Below are 17053 nucleotides of genomic sequence, written 5' to 3'. Positions count from 1 at the left end.
TTAATTTACTTCCTAGGACAAAACCATGTAAGAAACTAGTGTATTCTCACTAATTGGAAAGAGAAATGCTACTTCTTACACTCCCACTTCCACGTTTTATAACTTAGCATTTCAAATTACAATTGGATCAGAATTCAATAGTAATTGATTTTAAATCCAAATGTAATTTTAAAAGTCACGTTATAGAGTTTGAGAGTGTGTAGCATTGCTCAATTGGAAATTCTTCATTACATCTAAAAGTAAAGAAAAATGTTTTTTAGCATTCTGTCAGTATACTTGGCTCACGTGGCATGCTCAAAGTACCAACGATTTTTTTTTTTTTTTTTTTTCCTTTTTTTTAATTAAAATTACTCTAAGAATGAATTGAATATGCAGAAAAAATGCAAAATAACGTTTCTCAAAAGCACATTTTTAATACACCAACTCGGCACCTGTAGTCCGTAGGATATTTAAAGGCCACTGAGCTATTATTAACCTTTTGTATACTTGGAATTTATGAAGAGTGTTTTTTTTTTTTTTTAAATGTACATGATAAACAAATTACAGGCGACAACAATTACAAGAAAAAAGAAAAAAAAAAAAAAAGAAAAAAAAAAAAAGAGAGAGAAAGAGGTAAAAGTCACTTGAGAATGTAAACAATATCATCAAGAGTAGGAGATCTCTTAAGAGCCTTCCTAGTGAGCTCTCAATTTTAAAATTTTTATTAAAATTTGGTGAAAAATTCAAAAAATTCCACTTCAACAAGCTCTTTATAAATTCTCTATTTTAACTCTTGATAAAATTTTATTCCAAATTTAGCTCACAAATTTCGTAAGCTATTTAATATTTTATTAATTATTTCTCTTTCTTTTTACTTCACTTTTCACTTTTCTTCTTTTTTCATTTGTTATGAGTGGTTGCTTAAAACTAATAAAAAATTAATAGTTAGTTGAAATAGAAAAATATTTAGAGAGTTTAACGTAGGAAGCCTTTTAAAAGTGATAAGTAAAATAAAAAATTTAAAAAATAAAAATAAAAATTCTTGAGCTAAAATTTATAAAAAATTTAGAGAACTTAACGAAAATGGAATGATCTTCATAACAAACAAAGAGTCTAAACCCAACCAATTTGGGTTAAGGTGAAAGCATCAATACAAAGAAGACATCAACATAGAATTAAAATACCAAAAAAAAAAAATAGCAAAATAAAATGTCCAAACCCAGAAATGAGCACCAGTAGTAGCAGGAATGGCGGGGACAAGAATATAAAATTGATTATATATCCCTTTATTTTAACATTTCGTTTACTTGGGAATATAAAATTTATGAACCAAAATATGAGAAAAACGCAAGTGGCCACGTTTGGATCGCAAGTGGCCACGTTTCTCTTAATTTAATTTCAAGTCAACGATCGAATAAGCAGCTTCCCTGTGTATAAAAGGCCATTGCGCGCGCCCACGTCCATCATCCGCTTCATAGCAAACGCATCTTCCTTCTAGCTCACTGAATCAACAACAAATGGCAGCTGAAGCAGCTCTCTTCAACACTGCTGAGAATATCATGAAGAGCTTGGGCTCTCTTGCTCTCCAAGAGATTGGACTGCTCTGGGGTTTTAAAGATGAGCTTATAAAGCTCGGAAACACGGTTTCGACTATCCAAGCTGTGCTTTCGGATGCGGAGGAGCAGCAGGCCACGAACCATGCGGTCAAAGATTGGCTTGGGAAGCTCAAGGATGCCGTGCTCGAAGCAGACGACTTGTTGGATGACTTCTCCACTCAACTTCTTCGGCGAAAAGTGATGACACCGGTAAATTTATAAATGTGATTCAAGTCATCTATAAGACTATATATAACTAGAGCATTTATGGGTATCTTTGTTAACGTACGTGTTCATTATAATATTAAATTCAACAACAATTTGTTCATAATTTTAATATTAATGAACGTATAAAGTTATATATGTTTGTTAAAGTATTTTAGAGGCCAATATATTTTTAAAACAGTTTAAAACAAGGTGTAGAATGGGGTAAAGACTTGTATTTAATGTGTTAGCTAGAGGATGGAAATTTAAGATTTGAGAATCTAGGGAGTTTAGCAACATATTGCTTATCTTGTGAAGTATTTTCGGTCAAACATTAGTTTAGGAAAACCTTATCATATATATATATATATATATATATATATATATATATATATATATATATATATATATATATATATATATATAAGCCGACTTTCAACTTAGAGCTAGCAAAGAATTATGACACGTGGCGTGAATTCATAATTTTTAAACACTAAACCGGTTTTTTAAGTATAAAAATTGGTGAATTTTAAAGGTTAACCCGTTTTGTCATAATTTTAATAAATTTATTGTACGTGCTTTAATGAAAATGACATGGGTATGACTCTTCATAAGACCAAAATAAGGATATATATATATATATATAAGCCTAATTTCAACTTAGAGTTGGCATAGAATTATGACACGTAGCGTGAACCCATAATTTTAAAACATTGAATCTGTCTTTGAAGTAAAAAAACCGGTGAATTTTAAACGTCAAACCGGTTTTGTCATGATTTTAATAAATTTATTGTGCTTTAATGAAAATGTTATGGGTGTGAATCTTCATGAAAAAAAAAAGAAAAAAAAAAAAGAAAAAAAAGACTTTTTCACATTATAGCATTATGTGGTGAGATTTTAGGTATCAACCCAATAATGTCAGAGACTCCTATTTTTTTATTAATGCTTTGATAATCACAATCTACAAGTTTACTTTTTTTCTTTTTCTTTTTTTTTTTCTTTTTTTCTTTTTTTTTTCTTTTCTTTATACCTATTTTCATTTTATATAAACTACTCATATGGGGAACAAAATTTTAACACGTTTTAATTTATATAGATTGAAATAAAATTAAGGGTCTTATTTTTTAATTCATTTGAATGTTTAATGCTATTTTTTTTTTCATTTATATAATTCACTCTTTTTTTTTTTTTTGAAGTGTTTTCTTTGCTTTTGAAAGCAAAAAGGAAAAAAAAAAATATTTGATTAAGCATTGAATGTGATGTGAGGGAATTTATTTGATTGGATTAAATATTGAGTGAAACATTTTGTTTTATTTTGTATTCATAAAAAAAAAAGGTTTTGCTTATATGCTCTATATTATTTTTTTAATGTTCAGAATTTTATTAGTTTTATTTATATTGAAATTTAATAGGTATCACACGAACATTATTACAAATTTATGCTAATTCTCTATTAATGCTTTAATAATCACAATTTAGACTTTCTTCTTACTATTTTTATTTTATTTTTACTTCGTACTTATTTTCATTATAAACTACACCTATGGGAACAAAGATTTCAAAAAGTTTTACTTTTTATGGATTAAAATAAAATTAAGAGTCTTAACCTTTAATGTTTTTTTTATTGAAAAATGTGTTTAAATTTTAAAATTAAATTATAATGAAGAATCTCACCCATAACGCGGGTTATAAGCTAGTGTGGTTTAATTATGATGTATTAGAATTTATATTTTGTTAGCTTGAGAAATGTTATGTTATTAGTGTGGTCATTAAGAAGTGATTGATAGTATTCAGGTGAATATAAAATTTTTGGACGACTAAACATTAATGATTTATAAAACATATTAAAGAGTATAGATGCTCTGGTTAACTTGTGGGAATATTTATTTGTAGATATTTATACAAATGTTATTTAAAGAAATATATGTTCTACATACCCGTTGTGGGATCGGGGCGTTACACCAAATTTCAAATTTAGTGTTAGATTTGTGGGACCCGATGTGAGTCTCACAAATCCAGTGATGGATAGGGAATTGATTTGTATTATTTTCTTTTTTCAACATCGCCCTTATATATGAAAGTATAATTTACCTAAAGTAAAAAAAATTAAAAATTAATTAATTAATTTTTTTTTTTTTTTAAAAAAAAAAAAAAAACAAAGGTTGGTTCTTGGTTAACTGACAAGAACCAAAATTAACATTTGGGAATGGCCGAACAAGCTAGCCATGCCATGGCCCATGGGCCAAAATAATTCGGGTCCACTTTTAGGGGCATAAAGAGGAATAGAGAAAGGGAAAATACAAAAACGAGAAAAAGTATAAAAAGAAGTGTGGGGTTATCGGGTCTGGTGAGGGAAAAGGTGGGACACGTTGGTGGCATTAAATTACGATTTATCCTAGTAGTGATTTAATATAGTATTAGAGTTAAAGGTTTTGAGTTTGAACCTTGACTTCGTCATCTATGTTCCATTTCAATCAAATATTTCATGTGTTAGGTTTCACCTATTAAAAGAAAGTCTGAACCTACACGCTAGGGAGAGTATTAAAGTATTGATTAAGCGATTAAATTTACCTCTTTCTATTAGCTTAAGCTTTTAGGACAATTGATAATTTAACAAATGGAATTGGTGGTTGTAAATGGAAAAACAAGAGAAATCCAACTTAAACTCACAAAAATTACAAACATGATCTTAAAATTTTCTTAATTACACACATAGTCCAAAAAAGTTTAAATTTTCTGAATAAACCATACTAAATATTTGGGGTATTAACAGGTACGCATCTTCTTTTCCAAATCGAACCAGTTTGTATATGGCCTTCAAGTAGGTCATAAGATCAAGGAAGTTAGGGCAAGACTGGATGAAATCGCAGCTGATAGGAAGAAATTTGGCTTCACTGAGCATCCAATAGGGATACTGTTTGAGCATGGTAAAAGAGAAGATACACACTCTTTTATACCAAAAGAAGAAGTCATTGGAAGAGAGGATGACAAGAAGGCTATTATAGAGATGTTATTGAAATCCGATACGGAAGTGGACGTTTCCATCATTCCTTTTGTTGGGATTGGTGGACTAGGCAAGACCACGCTTGTTCAATATGTGTACAATGACGAGGTGGTCCAAAAATATTTTGATTTGAGGTTGTGGGCATGCGTCTCTGATCCTTTTAACGTGAAAACTATTGTTGCAAAGCTCATAGAATCTGCAACTAAGAAGAGACCCGAAAGCCTTGAGATGGATCCGTTGCAAACTAAGTTTCGAGAAACAATTGGTGGGAAGCGATACTTACTTGTTTTAGACGATGTATGGAATGAGGATTCTAATAAATGGTCCGCCCTGAAAAATCTATTGGTGGGTGGCCTGAGGGGAAGCAAAGTTTTGATTACTACACGTAGCAAAAAAGTTGCATTGCTTACTGGTACAATTTTACCGTGTTTTTTGGGAGGTTTATCTCAAATCGATTCTTGGAATTTATTTAAGAAAATAGCTTTTAAAGACGGGAAAGAGCCAAATAATCCAGAGCTAGTAAAAATTGGAAAGGAGATTGTACAAAAGTGCGCACAAGTTCCTCTTGCTATAAGGAGCATAGGGAGTTTCTTATACTTCAAAAATTCGGAGGATTGGTTGTATTTTAGAAACAATGAACTCTACAATATAACTCAAAATGTCAATGATATTTTCCCTATACTTAAGTTGAGTTATGATCATCTCCCTTTACACTTGAAGCAGTGTCTTGCCTTTTGTCGATTGTTTCCAAAAAATTATGAAATTGAAGTGCAGTTGTTGATTCAGCTATGGATAGCTCAAGGCTTTATTCATTCATCAGCTTCAAGCCGTCGTCTTGAAGATGTTGGTCGCGAGTATTTTATGGATTTGTTTTGGATGTCGTTTTTCCAACAAGTAGAAGGAAATGAATATGGTGATATAGAAACATGCAAAATGAATGACCTTATTCATGATCTTACACAGTCAATAGCAGGGAACAACTGCACAATTTCAGATCCATTGCTCAGGGCACATGAAATGAGTATGCTATTTCCAACAACAGCTAGCCATATGCCAATCAATGATACACTTATTTCCAGTTTTACATGCTTGCGTGCTTTGAATTTGAGTCGATCGGATATTCAAGAAGTGCCGAATTCCGTTGGAAACTTAAAGCGTCTAAGATTTCTTGATCTTTCTTGGAATGAAGATATCAAAATACTCCCAAATTCTATAACTAAATTGCTTAATTTGCAAACACTAAGACTTGACTTTTGTAGTGGGCTCAAAGAATTGCCAAGAGACACTAGAAACTTGATCAGCCTTAGGCATCTTGCGCTTTACGAGTGTAGGAGCTTGACTCATATGCCACATGGATTGGGAAATTTGACTGCTCTCCAGACGCTGACGCTATACAGTTTAGGGAAGAAGAAAAGTTTTTTCACAAAGCAAAAGGGTGGACTGGGCGATCTTGATCGTTTAGATGAGTTGAGCGGACAATTACATATCAAGGGCCTAGAGCACTTGAGGTGTTCTCCAGTAGAAGCCTTGGCCGCAAACTTGAAGAGGAAGCAACACCTTCGAATTCTAAAATTAGAGTGGGACCCATGTATAGAAGCTGGTTATGATTGTGATAAGGCAATTGCAGATGATGAACAGCTGCTGGATAACCTTCAGCCATGCGTAAATTTGAAACAATTAATTATAGTTGGGTATGGAGGTACGGGCTTATCTAGCTGGGTGTCCTTTTCCACGAATTTGGTTTCTATTTTCATATACAGTTGTGCAAGGTGCCAATATATCCCACCATTGAACCAACTCCCTCATCTCAAGAATCTTAGTCTTTTCGATTTGAGTTTGCTGACATACATAAGTATTGATGATGACAATCACGTGTCCTCTTATCCCCTTGAAACTCTCAAACTTGAGAAATTGCCCATGTTAAAGGGATGGCGGATGTCCGAGGACATAAAACTAGAGCATGGGCAACATTCTGATCTTCCATTATTTCCTCGCCTTTCTTCTTTACATATCATTGATTGCCCTATGATATCAAAACTACCGGTCCAAAATACTAGGGTAAGGCCATCGAGCGAAACCTCTTTGTCTTGGGGGTATGTTCAGGTATGTCACCAATTAGACAATAATTTTCTTCTTCTTCTTGTTCATCTTTGTTTTACTCTGTCAGGCTTTTGATATATATCATATTTGATTTCACATGCAGGAAGAAACAACAATTTTACCATACGTTGCCGACTATCAAATTTGAGCAAAGCTTTGACATTTCCAGTATTGTTTCCTGTCTTTCACTTCAATGGCATTTCCAATACCGTTTTCTTTTTTTTTTTCTTTTTTCAAAGATCATGAATTTTCTCCCATAAAGATCAGGGAAGTCAATCCCATACCAATGTTTTTTTTTTTTTTTAGAATGTAATATATAATTTTGCATTACTCTGTTAGCTAGGAATTTATCATTGTCCAATGTAGATTGTGTTGAACAATTTGAGGCACATTCTTTTCATTATTATGGCAATGGGAGCCTAACTGCAAGTAGCTCTGTAATTTTTGAGTTATTGTTGAGTTTATTATTTGGTTTTTTGATTGACACAACACATTCTTTGAAACCAGCAATTCATGAAATGGGTTGTGGGAGTGATGTGGAGATTTATGTAATCTGTTTGGATATGACAGTCTCACTTCTTCAAAGAGATTAACTTTGACTGGCTATACCCACTTATTGCTAAGATGCCAAAGGAAAACAAGTGATGTCATGTCTCTGCTGCTTTGTTGATCTTCTTGATGGCATATCGATATTGTGGTTGGAAAACCAAATTTGGTAACTACAGTACTCCTAGAATAGCATCTTTAAGTATAGGGCTTGTAATGATCTTCTCAAAGATCATAATATCAACAAAGGCCAAGAAAGGATCTCTAAAATCAAGCTATTTTTCCCTCTTAGATTTCTATATTTTTCTCTAATGTAAGTGTTTGGTAACTTAGTTTGGATTAAAAGCACAATCTTGATGTTTTTGTCTAGACATGCACAATTTTAGTGATAGAATATGTGAATTTTGTTGATTTGGTTACTGAGAATAGTTTGTCCTGCAAATTTCTAGAACTGCAGCTTGTTTACCATTCTAAATTTCTAGCCAATTGCGAGGTGTCCTCGCTTGGAGGAAAGATGTGAAGAAGGAATAGGATAGGATTGGCCAAAAATTGATCACATCCCCAACTTTTCAAATCGGCAGTTCTTCTACTAATCGTATGGAATGGATCGGTAGCCTAATGCACCAATTTTTCTTCAGGGTTTTAAGTCACCAATTAGACAGTAGCATGACAGACTGGGTAAAAGACTTATGATAGACCATGGAAGTCAATTCCCTCCCAAATTTCAATAAAAACTTGATAAACTTTTGCATAACTCTGAGTTTTCTCATAATCAAATTCAGATTTAGACAGATTCTTTTATTATTATTTTTCCTGGAATCTAACTGCAACTCTCTATTCATGGATTGATTTTACCTTTTTACTGTATTCATTGGGAAATTTTGTGTTAGTGTTAGTTTATTATTTGGTTTTTTGATGGTCAGAGAAATATGCATAGAAAAGAATCAATTCATGAAATGGGTGTGAGAATCATTGGAGGATTTCTGTATTATGCTCGGATACGTTAGCTTCACTTGTAGACAAAACAATGGGACACTATACAGAGCACTTCCATGATGAGGAAGTTTGGGTGAGTAATGTTGCATGAATGACAATGAGCTGAGCTTGTAGAAAGGGGACATTCAGTTAACCATATTTTGCATTTTTATATAGTATTCTGCTTACAATTTGGTGAAGATTTTTTATCGTCGTTTAGAACTTGAAAGATATGATCAAGAATCAGTTGTCCTTAAAAACCATGTAACAAGTATTTTTCATCTGCTGGTTCTTACACTTGCTTGAAAGAATTTTAACCCCAAAAGACAGCGTGAACTTCTGTATCGAAGCTTATGTATGATGCCCTTGAAATTGATAGAATGGGTTGGGGAAATTGATAGCATTGCATCATCTATTGTTATACTATTTTGAAGATCCATTGATGAGGCCTTTGGGCACCACATTCAAATACCTTATTCAATATATATATATTTTTTTTAATACTTAAGGTTAGAATAATTTGTTTTTAAGGCATATAGGTGAGGAATTTTCATATATATAATTTTTTGTAAGACTCTTTATGTTATTGTTCTTTTAGGATTTGATGTCTTTGAAGTAGTGTGATTTTTCTTATTGGTTAACTTCCACCTGGAATTCAAATGCCTCCTAAATGGACCTCACAATAATTGAACAAAGCTTAACGGATGTCTCGACCTGATAATCTAATCTTTAGATGGCACATATCTGACACACATAGAGTGAAGCTAATTGATTAGCAAGTACAATCTAAATTTGTGCCTAGTTATAAGTGGCGAAGAATGTGAGGTTTTCCATCTCTTTGTTTCTTTTCAATATCTTAGATTTAACACGACATTCAGCTAATAATAAAAAAATTATACATGCATAGCTACTTTTGGACTGTAGTCTGTACACAACATAACTATAAATAATACTCATTTGCAATGAATGAGTGGAAGAGGTTTGGCTGGTTGGGCAAGAACTATATTATGTGCTGATGGAATTCTTACCCCTTTTTGGCACTAGATACCTTCCTTGCTTCCCCTATTTGTACATGAATATTAGTTCAATTCTATGCCTATCTTTCTGAGTTCAAAGTGAGTGTGTACATCAACAAAAGAGGAGGTTTAGTGTGAGGCACAAAAAAGGGAGTGATTTTATAGGGCACTCAAATGTTTAATTTGAATGTTTATCATTTGCTTTCTTTTGCTCTTCTGGTAATTAACGAGTTATAGGGAACTCAAATGACAATATCGTTTTACAAATGGATATTTTGGTTTATATCCATCCAATTTACATGTGTGTTTTTGTGTCTGCGTTTAAATTTTTTGCCTTGCTCTTTTATCAGGTTTACTTCGGCATGCTTGATGCCCTTGGTCTTATTGGATGCACCAACTATCCATGGCTTTGTAAAGTAAAATTCCACTAAAAATTGTGAATTTTCAGTGTTATATAACCAAAACTAGCTAGTGATCATCCTTTTCTCCCAACATTACGACGTTGTTGGATTTTTGTTCCTTGTATGGATTTTCAACTGTCCTTTTTATTAATAGAGAAATTGAAAATATATTGCCTTGACTTGAGGAGGAAATTTCTCAATAAAAGGTCTTTGCATTGCTTAATGTCTCGCTAATTTTTCAAGCTTACTTGGTTTTCTTTGTTATATATACCTTAGTAATGTACAAATTTGTGGAACTTTAAGATATTCTTTTGTGGCAGAATAGTGATAAGAGAAATTGCAGTTTCGATTGTATTAATTGTTCAAATGTAATGCTACAAGTCCCTCTTGTTTCCCTCTCGTGTCCTTTTTAGTGATATGACTTTTAAAATCATTATTGAATTTTGATCAAATAGTAATTTTAAAACCTACCTCATTATTAGAGAGATACAAGAAGAGCTTGTAGAATTACTCATTGGGCAAACCAAGAAAGTGAAGTGATGGAATGTTTTAGAATATTGTGGTTGGAAAACCAAATTTGGCACTGGGCTTGTCATGATCTTCTCAAATATCAGAAGGATCTGAAAGTTGAAGTGGTAGAATGCTTGACAGGGGGAGGATCTTGAGGTTCTTGTGAAGAGGGTGCACATCATGTTATTTGCTGAAAAGGACTCCAGCTTTTATATCATTTTGTATTCTTCATCTTGGTTTCCATCCCTTTCTGCCACATGGTTCCACTTCCTCTTGGCTCGAGATTGTCTTTTTACGAAACTTGCTCCCACTTGAAAATGTGAAGGAGCTCTAAAATGAAGCCATTTTTTTCCAAGAAAGAAATGAGCTCATTTCTTGCAAGTGAAAACAACATAAAATTGGATGGAAGCTTTACTGTACTTTTCTGTCTCACTTGCTCTGAGCAATGCCAAAGTAGCCACAGGTGAGATGAGTAATGTTAGGGACCATCTTTTTATCCTTTCAAAGTTTATGTAACTTTTAAATCTCTATTTGATCAAAATTCAATAGCGATCCATCTCAAATTCAATGATAATTTAAAAAGTCACAAACTTTGAAAGGATAAAAAATGATAAAAAACACAGTCTCTACTCGGATCCCTAGCATTACTCAAGGTAAGATTCATATATCAAAGCAGGTTACGCATGTGACTGGTGATCACATCTTGGATATAGAAATTACCATCATAATAATATTCCATATATGAGAGAAAATTAATATCATAAGAACATTCCAAATACTTCTACGAGTCCACACATTTTTTCACCTCAGTCTAGGAATTTATCAAAATACCATCTAACCACTCTTTATTATTACCTTTTGTCTCAAGTATGTTGATTGAATGATATCTGATTATGCATGTGAAGCAAAAGGAGCTTTGAATGCTAAAACAGATAAGAGTTTACGCGTTTCTGTGTTTAAAACCTGGCAGCAGGGTTGAATGTTTTTTGTATCTGTTAAAAGCTTCACCTTAAATGGAGTAGGGGGAAATTGGCCTACTCAACCAGAACCTTTGTGTCCACCATCGAGAAGATACTGCATTTGAATAGGATGGTGCAACGATGGAACAGAACCTTTGGCTGAACTAGCCAATTAATGCTGCTATTTTATTGATAAACTGCTCTCTTACCTCAGGTTTTGAGTTTTAGTCCAGCAAGATGTCTTCATCGTGCTAATCACACAAATTGTACATACTATGAAATTTTGAGCTTTTCATCTAAGGTGTAGGCATTATGCATGGTTGGTGGGCACATAACTCAGCTCTGGTCGACAAAGTAGCGAGCTTCCATAGCAGAGTGATTTTGAAAGATACAAACTTTTTACTTTTGGATGAAAACTAAAGTTCAATCTATGCTGATTTTGAGGGAATATTGCAAGAGGCATTCAAGAGAATTAAATTCAACCAAACTACTGGGATTGCCGCCCATCGTTTGAGCCGGATTAGGAATATATGCCAATCTGATTGCTTTCATTCATAGACACATGTAAAGCTACGTACTTTCCATGCATCTCATTCGGCAATTTCATTTTTCTTTAAATTGGTATCTATTTGACCTCGTTATATAATTTTCTCTGTATATATCTTCGTTTGATAACGTTTTTTGGAAAAAAAATCTCTTAAGGTTTCAATCTGCCTCCTTTTTTAATTTTCTTTTCTTTTTCTAATTAATCTGCTTCTTTACCAAGCTTAATAAGTGAGGGGTTTTTGTTAAAATATAAGATATGGTTCCATAATAGGTGATTATTCATTATAGGATAATTACCTTATAGGATTATAACAAGGTTTGTTATAATCAAGTCCAATTGATTTGATTATCGTACTTATTTTTAACTTTATTTATTTCATTTCTCCTATAAATATGAGTATTTTGTATTGTAAATTTTATAAAAAAAATAAAAGCAAGATGTAACCCTTTTGAGCTTTTTCTTAAGGCTAATGATAATTAGGAGCAGCACTTTACCCAGAATTCTTCCAAAAAAAAAAAAGTGCTGCTACATGGTACATAAAATTACAAATGTGCTATGAAGCAACACTTTTTGCGAATGAATTACGAAAAAAGTAGTGCTCTATAGCATCACTCTTTTTTTAATGGTGAATGTAGGTGTTTAACATTGAACCACCCTAAAAGTATCTTACAAATGGATGAGTAGTATCCACCGGCATATGTCATCATAAGGAAGGATGCTAAACTTGTTACAAAAGGAGAGACAAATCCTCAAATTGAATGATTAGCTTCTAAAGAATGACTAATTAACCAGAGAATCATAACATGTTTGTAGGGAGCATGCAAATATACCATTCAACCTTAGAACCTTGAGGCATGTTGTTTCCCAAGCTTTTTTTGACAAAAAATGAGCTACTGCAAGAAATATTTCACATCACTCCTTATAATTAATATTAGAATATGATTTGCAGTATCGTAAAATTAAGATGTCTGAGAGTGGAGAGTGAAGATGATCAATCGAGGTATGTAAATGCTTATCAAACACATCAAACTCTTTAATTATGCAAAATGCGATATTTTCCTTTTATAAATGATAAAAAAGTTTTATACATGTTTACTTGAAGAAATGATGTTATGATCCTATTAATTATGTTAGTGATTATAATCATAAATGTTAATTATATTTTGCAATTGAACAATATACTATGAATCGTTATGTACGGATGATGGACACATGTACAGTATAGGAGATTGACCCTATATTCTATAGTTTACAGTTTTAATTTATAGCATGATTGGCACAACAATATTTGATTGGTAATCACTCTATTGGGATATGTTTGCTGTGAAGCAAATGGACAGGAAAATGGCCTTTTATTCAAAGGGAGTAATTCTAAAATTAAGACTGTTATCTCTCTTGACGTTAATGTAAATTTTAAAATTACAATTGAATTTAAAATGAATTACTATTAAATTAAAATTTAATAATAATTTTAAAAATCATATCACTTTTTCTTTAAATATAAATATATATATATATATATAAAGTCTTCCATCTACTATTCGCCCCTTAGATTTGATGTGGCAATGTGCGGTTGTCTCAGATTTCAGTTGTTAAATCTTATCATCTTATCATCTAAGTGACGCATGGTCAAAAATGTGGGCTGCTAGCCCCACTCGAGGTCATCACGTGGTGTTGAAATAATTAAGATAGGTATTTCATCAACCAAGGTCCACACATGTGCTTACAATTTGCTTTCACTTTCTTGGAAGAAACGCCAGAATTAGCTTAAAACATAATGTTCAAATAGAATCTTTTTATTTTATATTTTTTTTATACAATAATATAATAGTTTATTATTAATCAAGTTTTTGTATTTAACTTTTGTTAATATACTATTTTCAATAAATAATATAACTTATGCATCTAGATTCATCTTGTAACATAGCCTATTTGGAAAAGTTTTGTTATGGATAAACCACAGCAAATAGAAAATTGAGGTGGCCGAAATCAACCCCAAGGGCCTTGGGGTGGTTTCGGCTGCTCCCTGTAACCTGTTTGCAGGTGGCCGAACCAATCTCATTGCCCTTGAGGTGCTTTAACCACCCCTACAAGGCTAAAATAACAAAAATAAAAATAAAAATAAATCATCTTAGGGTTTGGACACCCCAGGCCGTTTAAGGCGGATATTGTGGTGGACTTCCATCAATTTATAGATGGAGGTACTATATCCACTTTCAGCTATAAATGATGTATCATTTACAATACAAAGTGAAACTTAAGTAGGAAAAAAAATAAAGTTGTTAAACCATATGAGGCAAAAAGGTAGTTAACCCTATATTATATTTACTAAATTCACCAAAAGCAATGTCGTTTTAGTGTTTAATACCAAAATGACTTATTTGGGGATTAAATATAGGTTATATTTACATTGTTTTAAATTCTTTTCTTTACAATTTACTCATTCATGTCTACATGTACACCTGACCTCCTCCTACGCATAATGGCATAGAAAAAAGAAAAAGAGAAAGATAGTCATTGGACTAACAAAACAATCAATTGACCATAAGATGAATTAGAAAAAAATTAAAATAAATAAATAAAGACCATAAGATGCATTTTCCAATTTTTTTTGAATATAATGTGTGAATGTTAAAGGTGGCCACTCCGCTATTATCAGGCCCCCATTTTTTAATATAAGGACTTAAGGAGTAAAAGACATCTTTATAGTGCAGAAATAAAATTATAGATTCTGTCTAGCTATAACTATAATTTTGATAACTTTGAAATTAGGGGATATTCAAAACCTTTTAAAAAGTAGTTAAACATATACATATATAGTAAATAAAAATATTTCTTAATTTAGAATAAGTTTGGTTGTTTATAATATATGAAAAATTCTTTGGTTTTTTATTTGATTAAAATATAAAATCTTTAGGTGATGATCGTTTGAAATCATGCATGCATGTTGTTTTAATAGATAAGATTATTCGATACTCTAGAATTGTATCTTGAAATTAAAAGTATTAAAATAAGTTGTACAAACATACACTAATTAATACTCCAAATGAAAATATATATATATATATATATATATATATATATATATATATATATATATATATATATATATATATATATATATATTGAGCTATACAAAATAATTATGTTTTTTCTTTTAAATATATGCATTACTTAATTGTAGTATATTGTTTAACAAAACTAGCTACTAATAATAATGTTCTTTTCCAAATTTATTGATATAAAGTGATCTTCCAACTTCCAAGAAGGTGAAAGGAAGTTGTTAGCACATTCATGTTTAATTTGGTCAATTGAGTCGGATTGAATGGCTAATGAAACTTCTAAGTCTGTCATGCCCCACTTCAACGTGTCCTTTACTTTTACTTTTTTGTTTTCTTCACTTCCTGTGGGCCTATGGCTAATACCCTCTCCCTCTCCTTCCCTTTCCTCCTCATGAGATAGAGCCTCTGCCTCATACATTAAAAGTAACGACCAAAAAAACAATATATATACAAATGAAATATATATTCAGCGAAATATATATATATATATATATATATATATATATATATAAACTGATGAAATACAAATGAAATATAGTTTTTACAACAAAATAACTAATCACAGAACTTAAAAATGATAAGTATTAAAAAGTAAAGGGAGGGGTTGCTAGTCCGATCCCTACAAGAATTCCTTGCATTCTTATATATATAGTCCACAATATACTAACAGCTGGATTTGGTTAGTTGATGGAGAAAGTTCAAACAGTCAATCAGCCTTGTTAGAGCACTTATCACAATGGTTTATGTAAATTTTTATGCAAAATGGCTAACCAAAAATCAGTTTTACTAACTTAGTTAACCACCTTTCAAGACTTTACTCCAATAGCTTATCTAAACTCATTCTTTACTTTATTAAAATAACAAATTTGAGAATATTTTATTCATTTGAATTAAACACTCATCTCTACCAAAAAAATACCAAATAAAACTCTCATCTCTAGCAGCATAATCATCGTCCTATTCTCTATCGCCACCAATACAGTATCATCGAACAATTAAACCATTACAAGAAACCAAATAATGATCATGAATCACAGGATTTAAGAAGCAGGGGTCAATTTTTAGGATTGAAAAAGCTATTATTTATTGTTTGTCAAGTAAAGCTTCTCTTATGCAATGCGTTTTTAAATTTAAAAAATGAGCATATATATTTCCCGGCCATTGGTGTTTTGTGACTTGGTAATCTTGGCAGCTCATAAGAGCATATGTTGTGCATATCTTTTTCATTTATGATATGCTGCTTAACTTCTTAAATGAATTCTTGACAGGTATACTTGGAAATTGTTTGTTAATTAACAAATGTCTCTTGCTCTTTTTTGTTGTTTTTCAGGTTGATTTACAGGAATCTTATCAGCAGTTCCTCTTAATTTGAGCCAAGGAGTACTGTTGTCTCTTTTGCAGCAATTAGCCTTCAATATCTACAACGACCCATACTAAAAACTTGCTTGAATAGTTGAATAACAGACGTGGCTAATGCCATAATCCCAACAGACTTGATAATTGCAGTGCATGCATATGTGTGGCCCATCTTTGATCAAGTCGATAGACTTTATAACATACTCAACTATCAACGTAGCTTGCCGACAATTATTGGTGTTGAACTCTCAAGTATCTGACTTCCGATGCATGTGTTCCATTCCATGCTCATGACTTGTAAATGACTCTACCTTCTCTAAATCGTGCAAATAACATTGAGCCACGATGTTGATGTATAATGGAGCTTGTACAAATGTCACAAGGAAAGAAAATTCAACTATGTAGAGCCGAAATTATATTTAGAATCTACGAAAAAGGCTAGGTTCTTCAGGTTCATATCTTAGTTTTTCTTTGTTTTCTTGACCAAAGTTTTCTGCCGAAATGAGATTTTGCATTTTCTGTTCCATTTATGTTTTAATATATGATGTTCAATGGATCTCTTTTACTATGTTAACTAGCTCATAACCCGTGCTATGCGCGGGATTCTTCATTATAATTTAGTTTCAGAATTTAAACATATCTTTATTGTACTTTTTATTATAAGTTAAAAAATGCTTGTAAAAAAAAAAAAAAATTATCACACATCTTTCAATAAAAACACAATAAAAGTTTAGACCCTTAATTTTATTTTAATCCAAAAAAAAAAAAAATTAAAATATTTGTTCACATAGGTGTAGTT

The 17053-nt window shown here is 31.9% G+C and overlaps 1 protein-coding gene across 2 annotated transcripts; it reads left to right on the top strand.

Annotated features, from left to right (window-relative positions):
- Positions 1 to 1457: 1457 nt before the first annotated feature.
- LOC133861934 (putative disease resistance protein RGA3) lies at positions 1458 to 8551 on the top strand. Of its 2 annotated transcripts, XM_062297763.1 has the most exons (4): positions 1458 to 1784; positions 4552 to 6885; positions 6986 to 7050; positions 8352 to 8551. In XM_062297763.1, the coding sequence occupies exons 1-3, from the start codon at positions 1497 to 1499 to the stop codon at positions 7028 to 7030; spliced, it is 2667 nt and encodes an 888-aa protein (XP_062153747.1). In that variant the 5' UTR covers positions 1458 to 1496; the 3' UTR covers positions 7031 to 7050; positions 8352 to 8551. The 2 variants fall into 2 exon arrangements, with proteins under 2 accessions (XP_062153747.1, XP_062153746.1); XM_062297762.1 differs by lacking the exon at positions 8352 to 8551 and having other exon boundaries at positions 6986 to 7334.
- Positions 8552 to 17053: the final 8502 nt, after the last annotated feature.

The sequence above is a fragment of the Alnus glutinosa genome, chromosome 2 (genome assembly GCF_958979055.1).
Source record: "Alnus glutinosa chromosome 2, dhAlnGlut1.1, whole genome shotgun sequence".
Taxonomy (NCBI): Eukaryota; Viridiplantae; Streptophyta; class Magnoliopsida; order Fagales; family Betulaceae; genus Alnus; species Alnus glutinosa.
This window is presented reverse-complemented; position numbering and strand designations above follow the sequence as displayed.